Below are 10,101 nucleotides of genomic sequence, written 5' to 3' on the forward strand. Positions count from 1 at the left end.
GATTCTATTTAAAGGTACAAATGGCACCATCGACAAAAGGACAAGGTTCAAAAAGGCCTAGAAGCGAAGGAATTCCAGAGTTCATGATCGTAGATACTATACCAAAAGATTTATGGCAATGGTGGACAGACATGGGAAGTCATGAGAAAAAAAAGAGTAAAGGAACACTTGGGGCATTTAGTGCATCTTATGGAGATTGACCCTAGAAGGGATGTGGTCGAGGCATTGATTCCTTTTTGGGATCCCAAAAATAATGTATTTTGTTTTTCTGACTGTGAGATGACACCAACTTTGGAAGAAATTGCTGGCTTCATGGGGAAGGGGTCTACTTTTCGAGGTGCTGATCTACGCAATAAAAGACCCATAATTCCAAAATATGTTGATGCCAAAAAATTTCTGGAACTGCTCAAAATTAATCAAATAGAGAAAGAGAGTTTGAAAAATGGGTGGGTCTCTTTAGACTTTCTATACCAGAGATACGGTCAAAAGGGACAAGCATATTGACATTCGTCTGGCTGCTGTGGTGAAGGCGTTAACCACAATGGAAAATCCAACTATTATTCCTATGATTCTGGCAGATATGTTTCGTGCATTAACTAAATGTCTAAGTGGGGAAATGTACTTTGAAGGCTGTAATATTTTGCTCCAAATATGGTTTTTGGAACACCTTTATCACCATGATCGTGCGCCTAGGTTTACTCCAGATTGGTGCAACTATGTTTCCTCTCATAAGGAAAGGGAAGCCAAAATTGATTTTTCAAAAGGAATAATAGCGTGTGAAGAAAAAATTTCAGTGATCACATCTGATGATATAGTGTGGAATTATTACTGGTTCCCAGCTAAGGATATCATTTGCACGTCTAGTGGTATATCGTTTCTTGTGTTGATTGGTCTTAGAGGTGTTCAACCATATGCCCCACTTCGGGTTATGCGTCAACTAGCCAGAGTTCAAGAAATCCCACCCAATGATGATATGAGTAGGTTTGCATATGACACTCCAGCAGGTTTTGCTTTTAACAGCGAAGAGATTATGAAGATTTGGTACGGGAGTATTATTTCTGAGCTAAGTGAAATGGTTGTGGAGAAAGATAAAGGAAAGGTGGTTCCTGGGTACCTATCGTGGTTTCGTGATACAATGACATTTGGTTACACTCCTGAAGGATCCAGCAGAAAAAGAAGAGATCAACATATAATAAGACAATTGAAAAAAGAGTTGGAGAAGACCAAAGCAACCATTGCACGGCAAGAAGTACAGGTCCAAAGAGGAAAAAATCACAAGTTAGAGTTGCAAGATATGGAAGGAGAATTGAAGCATGCAGAGGGAAGACTAGCCCGATTGGAGGAGGAATTGCATAATAGAATCCACTTGGCACGACAGATAAAAAGGGAGCAGAATTTTGAGATCTCTCGATTGAAGAGGGACTTAGAGGCATCCGAAGAGGGGCAAAGACAATTTATCATCGAAAGAGCAACACTTCGCCATCAACTTGAAGCAGCAGAAGGGCGAGAGGCCCTCTTGAGGAATAATCTAGGTAATCATCAGGTTTTGTTAAATGACTGTCATCAAAACATGGGAAGGGCTAGACTTCAATTTCATCAACTAGCAGAGCAAACCTCCTATGTTATTAAAAATCAACACCGTATGAATGATCAAGAAGTGGCTGAGCAAGCATGGACCATTGTTCCCCATTTGCCAAAGGTGTTTCTGAATTTGTATGAGACCTTGGGAGGAAAAAGAAAGCCCCAAGAAAGTGATGAAGATTGAAGAGAAGTTTTTGTTGTTTTTGTTGTTCGTTTCATTTTGTTTGTGGAAAGACTTGGTTTTTAGTTTAAAATTTGGTGTTTAAGGATATTATGTTGATCCGGGTTGTTTTTAAACCTTTTGATTTTGTTGTTTTCTTGAAGTTTTGGTGAATGAATTCCAAATTAATCTGTTTGAGTTGTCTAAATTTTTGAACTACGTAATGATCTGATTCATGCAATTACATGATACGTAGGCAACCTCCAAAGGGTCCGATCAGAATTTATTTTCAAAACTTTTTCTTTTTTCCAAAAAAAAAAAGGGACAATAAGCAAAGCAAAGATGGGATGAAACAATGGCCGTCTGAACCCATGTTACTATGTGATTAATAAGTGTGTGATTGATTTATAAAATTGTCTAACCCCTAACAAGTTTGTTCATTTCACATCAACTCTAGTTAGCTTTCGGTGGTTAGGTTTGTGGTAAACTGGCAGAGCACCCGTACTTTACCAGGTCTAAGGTAAGAGCGTCAATGACAACCAATAATGAAACTACGGTGAATCCAGCGGACACTCCAATTGATTCAACAACAAGAGAGACAGTCACTGTTGAAGAAAATTGGACGCTGAGAAATATTATGGAACAATTGTGGCAAGCCTGGGCCAATGGACAAGAACCACCAACGTCTATTCCTGGTTTTCCTGAGATCACTAGTATTCGATCTTCATCTTCTCAGGTCCCAATATCAGAACCTTTCTTCCATCCAGGGTATGGGCCATTTGATAATTGTGGGGCCGGGCCATCAACAACACGTCCTCAAGGCATGCCATTTAGGAATACTCCCACTGTCACAACAGCTGCACCGGTCTATACACTCCCACAACCGACTGTGACGCAAAGAGCAGCTCAAGACGGACAGTTCACCACTCATCCAGAGCAGTACTATACTCCTGGGATAGCATTTGGGGGCCCTAACTCTGTTCAATTCGGTTCCCCTATTGATGTTGAGAGGCCCACTCCAGGATCAGAGCAAGAAGAAATGTTGAAAAAAATGAAAAGCATCGAGCAACACATGAAGAGCATGCAAGGGTTAGGAGGGCACAAAAGTGTCGCATTCAAAGATTTGTATATGTTCCCAAATGTCCACCTGCCACCTGGGTTCAAAACCCCTAAGTTTGATAAGTATGATGGACACGGTGATCTCATAGCCCACCTTAAGAGATACTGTAATCAACTTCGGGGTGCAGGGGGTAAAGAAGAATATCTCATGGCTTATTTTGGTGAAAGCCTGACTGGTGTTGCCTCAGAATGGTTTATAGATCAAGAGATTTCCCACTGGCACATATGGGATGATATGGCTCAAGATTTTGTTAGACAATTTTAGTACAATGTCGACATTATGCCAGATCGTAATACACTCTCCAATACAAGAAAAAAACCAAGTGAAAGCTTCAGAGAATATGCTATCAAATGGAGGGAACAAGCAGCCCGAGTTAAGCCCCCATTAAATGAGCAAGAATTGGTTGATATCTTTATAAAGGCTCAAGATCCTGACTACTTCCACCACCTCACAGCCGCAATGGGAAGACCGTTTCACACAGCAATCAAAATTGGGGAAATGGTCGAAAGTGGTCTCAAAACAGGAAGGATCGTGAGCCAGGCAGCAATCAAAGCTACCACACAGGCCATTCAAGGTGGTTCAACAAGTTTTGGAAATCGTTAAAGGAAAGAGGAAGTTATTTCACTGGCATCAGGGTCAAGAGGAGCTCAGAGAAAGTCTAATTGTCCTTACACATCAGTTCAGGGACAACTTAGCTATCCTCAACATTATTACCCTTATGCTACTCAATATCCAGTATCTCCATCTCCGTACACGGTCTTAAATGCTCAGTCATTTGTGCATCCTCCCAATCGCCCACATTTTTGGGCCCCATCTCAAGGAAACTTTCGCCCACAACGGCCACCCTATCAGGTCCCTTACAACTCTCCTCTTATGCGGAATTATGCTCAAGATCAAACACAGAAAAAGAAATTCACTCCATTGGGGGAGTCGTACTCCAACTTGTTTCAGAAGTTAAGAAAGATAGGAGCGATTGAGTGCATCCCACCACATCGTCTGAATCCAAATGCTCCAGGTTTCCAAGCCAATGAAAGATGTGAATACCATTCAGGAGCCCCAGGACACAACACTGATAATTGTTGGACCTTGAAGGGAGCAATAGAGAAGCTGATCGAGCATGGAGTTGTTGTTGTGACAGATGATCAAAACACTCACAATGTGACCAATAACCCACTTCCAGCTGAAAAAAACTTAGTGGGTATGGTTCGTGATGATCAAGAGTACAGACTCCTCAGCAAAATGGGAAAGTTGTTTAGGAAGATTGGAGAAGAAGACAAGTCAATGAAGAGTTTAAAACCAGTTGCCTCTTTGAGTGCGGAAGGTGTCAATCTTGACACCAAAGTCTTGTGCGTCCCGGGGGTTTCAAAGGGGATTGAAGTTCGAGCAGCTATGCCAAAGTTGTATGTATCAAAAGGCTTTTCATTAACACAACATGACCAAAGTGGCTTGACCAAGATGAAGGAGCCTATTTTTGTTAAGCCTGTTCAACAGCTTCCAGTAATTGATTCAAAGGCTGTCCCTTGGAACTATAACAAAACTGCAGTGGTTTATCAAGGAAAGGAGATTGTCGAAGAAGTTGATGAAGTGGGAGGTTTGACACGCTCTGGAAGATGTTATTCTCCAGAAGAATTAAGAAAAGGCAAGATGACTGAAAATATCCAAGTACCACTAAAGAAAGCAGTTACTGAAGAAGAAAATGCAGAATTTCTAAAAAAGCTTAAGGTTCCAGATTACTCTGTCGTGGAACAATTGAAGAAGACGCCTGCACAGATTTCACTGTTGTCTCTACTTTTGCACTCAGAAGAACATCGTCTTGTGTTGAATAAGGTTTTGAATGAAGCACATGTGCCAAAAGAGACCACAGTAAATCAGTTGGAGAATATGACCAGGCGCGTCTTCGAGTCAAACGCCATCACTTTCACTAATGATGAGTTGCCCAAGGAGGGAGCTGGACACAACAAAGCTTTGCATCTTACAGTGACATGTGAAGGTTACTATGTAAAGAGGGTCATGATAGATGGAGGGTCAGGGGTAGACATATGTCCTCTTTCTACGCTGCAAAGCTTGAAAGTTAACACTGACAGAATTCGCCCCAGTAATGTATTTGTGCGAGCTTATGACGGCTCAAGGAGGGATACCATTGGTGAAATCAAGTTAAACATGACAATTGGGCCAGTAGTCTTTACGATTGTGTTCCAAGTAATGGATATGGAAACATCTTATAATTTTCTACTAGGAAGGCCATGGATCCACATGGCTCGAGCCGTCCCATCAACTCTACGTCAAGTTGTCAAGTTTGAATACAACAATCAGGAAATCACTGTTCATGGGGAAGATGATTCACCTATTTACAGAGATCCATCCGTCCCATACATTGAGGCAAAGGAAGGATGTGATTCTGTTGTTTACCAGTCTTTTGAGGTTGTATCAGTGGATCGCTTCAAAGAAAGAGAACCTATCATCCAATCATGTATCTCTTCTTCCGCTTCAATGGTAGCAATGGCGATGCTCAAATATGGTTATCAACCCGGTAAAGGTTTGGGAGTATGTTCGCAAGGAATCGTGGATCCCATTACTCTTTTAGGAAACCAAGGCACCTCTGGCCTCAGATACAAACAAAGCAAGAGAAATGGAGATAAAGCTAAGAACCACAAAAGGATTTGATTGGTCGTTGCCACAACCGATTCCCCATATTTCTCATTCTTTTATCAAACCGCAGGGTTCAGAATTGAAAGATTCATTCACTCTTGAAGACATTGAAGAAATCATTGAGGATCTCAGTCAGTTGTTTTGTGAAGTAAATATGGTCCAAGCTGGTGAAGGCACAAGTCATGCCAATATGCAGCTTGTGGGCTCAGGTGTTGAGTTAAACAATTGGGAAGCCACTCATTTCCCCATAAGGAAGGAGTCGTGGTAGTTTGTTTTGCTACTCTTTTGTATTTTGTTGTTCTCAGGGTTGTGGTCCGAGTAGTTCAAAGTATTTTGTTATTGTCAACCCTTCTGTCCCTTTTGATGTCAATGAAATGAAATTTCAGCTTCATAGTAAATTTTGTTTTTTTTCTCCTCTCTTAATTCTTATTTTCTATTTTTCAGTTCTGTAAATGACGGCTTTGATAACATGACATGCATGTGGAATTCACTCCCTGATTTCAAAGAGTTGTTTATTCTTGAATCACCAAGTCAAGAGGTGGAATATGATGAAGAAGAGGCTTTTAGGGAAATTAATAGGGAACTGGAACAGTTTGAGCACAAACCGAAGCCTAATCTTAGTGAAACTGAGACAATCAATTTGGGAAGTTCCGAGGATGTTAAGGAAATAAAAATAAGTTTACATATCAATCAGGAAATTAGAGAGGCAATAATACAACTTTTGTTTGAATACAAAGATGTATTTGCTTGGTCTTATGATGACATGCCAGGTTTGAGTGTTGATTTAGTGGTTCATAAGTTGCCCGTTTATCCTGATTTTCCACCCGTCCAACAGAAAAGAAGGAAATTCAAACCGGACGTGAGTGAAAAAATCAAGGAAGAAATAATGAAACAATTGAATGCAAAGGTGATCCAAGTTATTCGTTACACTACTTGGTTGGCAAATGTTGTTCCTGTGCCGAAAAAGGATGGAAAGACAAGAGTTTGTGTTGACTATCGGGATTTGAACAAGGCTAGTCCAAAAGACAACTTTCCATTGCCAAATATCCACATCCTAGTTGATAATTGTGCAAAACACGAGATGCAATCTTTTGTGGACTTTTATGCGGGGTATCATCAAATCTTGATGGATGAAGAGGACGCTGAGAAAACTGCTTTCACCACTCCATGGGGAACTTATTGCTACAGGGTCATGCCATTTGGTCTTAAAAATGCTGGGGCGACTTACATGAGGGCTATGACCACCATGTTCCATGATATGATGCATAAAGAAATTGAAGTATACGTCGATGACGTAATCATCAAGTCTAAAACACAAGTTGATCATGTGCAAGATCTGAGAAAATTCTTGGAAAGAGTGCGAAGATATGACCTCAAGCTTAATCCAGCAAAATGTGCATTCGGAGTTCCATTTGGAAAACTTTTGGGTTTTATTGTCAGTAGAAGGGAATCGAATTGGATCCCTCCAAAATAAAAGCCATTCGAGATTTGCCATCCTCGAAAAATAAAACCGAAGTCATGAGTCTACTTGGTAGGTTGAACTACATCAGCAGGTTTATTGCTCAACTCACAACCACATGTGAGCCCATTTTCAAACTTTTGAAGAAGGATGCTGCTGTCAGATGGACAGAAGATTGTCAACGAGCTTTTGAAAAAATCAAGGAGTATTTGGCCAACCATCCCGTGTTGGTACCGCCTGACCTGACAGGCCTCTCTTTCTATATCTTTCAGTAACAGATAATTCCTTTGGGTGTATTCTCGTTCAACATGATGCTACATGAAGGAAGGAGCAGGCTATCTACTACTTGAGCAAGAAATTCACTAGTTATGAGGTCAAGTACACCCTTTTGGAAAGGACGTGTTGCGCCCTAACTTGGGTAGCTCAAAATTTAAGGCATTACTTATTGTCCTACACAACTTACCTCATATCAAGGATGGATCCTTTAAAGTACATCTTTCAGAAACCAATGCCAACTGACAGACTCGCGAAATGGCAAATTTTGCTCACTGAATTCGACATTATGTATGTCACTCGCACTGCAATGAAAGCCCAAGCTTTGGCAGACCACTTGGCAGAGAACCCAGTCGAAGGTGATTACGAACCATTGGATACATATTTTCCAGATGAAGAGATTAACTCAATTGAGGATGTAGGTTCAAATGAAAATCAAGCCTGGCAATTATACTTTGATGGAGCAACCAATACAAAAGGCACAGGGATTGGGGCAATTTTAATATCGCCCACAGGGAAACATTACCCTGCAACAGGTCGACTTCGCTTCTTTTGTACAAATAACACCACTGAGTATGAAGCTTGCATCATGGGTCTAAATATGGCAATAGATTTGGGTGTGCAAGAATTAATTGTGTTGGGAGATTCTAATTTACTTATCCGACAAGCTCAAGGCGAATGGAAAACTCGAGACCTCAAGCTCCTTCCATATAGACAATGTGTGGAAGATCTTAGCAAAAGGTTCAGATACATCGAGTTTAGATACATTCCCAGGTTTCATAATGATTTGTCCGATGCCTTGGCTACTTTGGCCTCAATGCTTCCCTATCCTGGAAACACTTACATCACCCCATTAGAGATTCAAGTTCGGGACCAACATGGCTATTGTAATACAGTGGAAGCAGAACCTGATGGTGAGCCATGGTACTCAGACATCAAGAATTTTTTGAAGACAGGGAGATGCCCCGAACATGCCAACAAAAGCCCAAAAAGAACTATTAGACGTCTGGCTAATGGTTTCTTTTTGGGCGGGGATGTTTTGTATAAACGAACTCCGGATTTGAATTTATTGAGATGTTTGGATGCTGAAGAAGCCAAGAAAATTATGAATGAAGTGCACGCTAAGGTATGTGGACCACACATGAACGGATATGTCCTTGCAAAAAAGATACTCCGGGCGGGGTATTATTGGCTTACCATGGAAGAGATTGCTTTCACTTTGTGAAAAAATGTCATCAATGTCAAATCCATGGGGATCTCATTCATTCACCTCATTCAGAGTTGCACCCCATGGCTGCTCCTTGGCCCTTTGTTGCATGGGGAATGGATGTAATCGGACCAATTGAGCCCAAAGCCTCTAATGGACATCGATTCATTTTGGTTGCGATTGATTACTTCACCAAATGGGTGGAGGCGTTAACTTTCAAAGCAGTCACTAAGAACGCGGTCGTGGATTTTGTTCATTCAAACATTATTTGTCTATTTGGTATCCCAAGAGCTATCATCACAGATAATGCCGCAAACCTCAATAGTAATCTGATTAAGGAGGTATGCGAGCAGTTCAAAATTGTGCACCACAATTCTACTCCATACCGACCGAAAGCCAATGGAGCTGTGGAGGCAGCCAACAAGAATATTAAAAAGATTCTCAGAAGGATGGTTCAAGGCACTAGACAATGGCATGAGAAACTGCCTTTTGCACTTTTAGGATATTGCACAACAGTGCGTACCTCGATTGGCGCAACTCCTTATTTGCTGGTGTATGGAACTGAGGCTGTGATTCCAGCAGAAGTTGAAATTCCATCTCTTCGAATTATTGTTGAGGCTGAAATTGAAGATACCGAATGGGTCAAAACCCGACTAGAGCAACTCGCATTAATAGACGAGAAACGATTGACGGCTGTCTGTTTTGGTCAGCTTTATCAGCAAAGGATGGCTCGTGCATACAACAAAAAAAGTGCACCCAAGACACTTTGAAGTAGGTCAACTGGTCTTAAAGCACGTTCTCCCGCACCAAGAAGAAGCCAAAGGAAAGTTTGCCCAAAATTGGCAAGGTCCATATCTTATCAAGGAAGTATTGTCCAAAGGAGCCCTGCACCTTACTGATGTGGAAGGAAAAACCACGGGCATAATTGTTAATGCAGATTCAGTCAAAAGATACTACATCTAATGCATTCTAAGGTTCTGTGACATGTTTGGGGTTGAAAGAACAGAGGCACCTCCTTAAAAAAAAATCTCTCATTGAAAATTCTGAACTACGTTTGACCTGATTCCGAAAGGATACGTGGGCAACCCTTTAGGGGTTCGGTCATATAAAAAAAAATCAGTTTTCCAGTATTTACAGAAAACTGGGGCATTTTTTGTTTTTTTTTTATATATATAGAATAATGTCAGATCATAATTCTGTTTATTCTGGCAACCGACTTTTTGGTCAAATCTGAAAATGATATTAATCATCAAAGGCAGCATAAAAAAAAAAGAGAGAGAGAAGAGAGTGTCTTATCGGTGAAAACCTTCATAGGCATCATAAGACGGAATAAAATCTTATAGGTGAAAATCCTACGGGCACCTTAAGATAAAGGGAGAGAACATCATGAATGAAATCTGCAAAGATGATCATTTCTCGACACCTCTGCATAAAGGGCACATAGATCAATTGAAGATGACTCAGATTTTGAGAACTAAAAAAAAATGGATCAGGGGGCAAGTCCAAGTGCATGTCATGGTTCAATCAAAGTCGACATATGCATCCAGATAAGTTCTCTTTCTCATTTTTAAAGGAATATCCTTCATTAAGTTTATAGTTTTCTTGATCCAATCTTTCCTACTCTTAAGTTTGATATATATATATATATATAT

The 10,101-nt window shown here is 40.7% G+C and overlaps 4 protein-coding genes across 4 annotated transcripts; all 4 read left to right on the forward strand.

Moving 5' to 3' along the window:
* Nucleotides 1-2,273: 2,273 nt before the first annotated feature.
* On the forward strand, nt 2,274-3,125 carry LOC107001584. Its single transcript, XM_015199570.1, has one exon. The coding sequence runs from the start codon at nt 2,274-2,276 to the stop codon at nt 3,123-3,125; it is 852 nt and encodes a 283-aa protein (XP_015055056.1).
* Nucleotides 3,126-3,140: 15 nt separating this feature from the next.
* On the forward strand, nt 3,141-6,984 carry LOC114074305. The gene is made up of 4 exons (XM_027912162.1): nt 3,141-3,435; nt 3,496-5,405; nt 5,581-5,774; nt 5,955-6,984. The coding sequence occupies exons 1-4, from the start codon at nt 3,141-3,143 to the stop codon at nt 6,982-6,984; spliced, it is 3,429 nt and encodes a 1,142-aa protein (XP_027767963.1).
* Nucleotides 6,985-7,444: 460 nt separating this feature from the next.
* On the forward strand, nt 7,445-8,467 carry LOC114074306. The gene has a single exon (XM_027912163.1). It carries the CDS (start codon nt 7,445-7,447, stop codon nt 8,465-8,467), a length of 1,023 nt encoding a protein of 340 aa, XP_027767964.1.
* Nucleotides 8,468-8,532: 65 nt separating this feature from the next.
* Nucleotides 8,533-9,219, forward strand: LOC114074307 (uncharacterized protein K02A2.6-like). The gene has a single exon (XM_027912164.1). The coding sequence runs from the start codon at nt 8,533-8,535 to the stop codon at nt 9,217-9,219; it is 687 nt and encodes a 228-aa protein (XP_027767965.1).
* Nucleotides 9,220-10,101: the final 882 nt, after the last annotated feature.

This window comes from Solanum pennellii, chromosome 10 (genome assembly GCF_001406875.1).
Source record: "Solanum pennellii chromosome 10, SPENNV200".
Taxonomy (NCBI): domain Eukaryota; kingdom Viridiplantae; phylum Streptophyta; class Magnoliopsida; order Solanales; family Solanaceae; genus Solanum; species Solanum pennellii.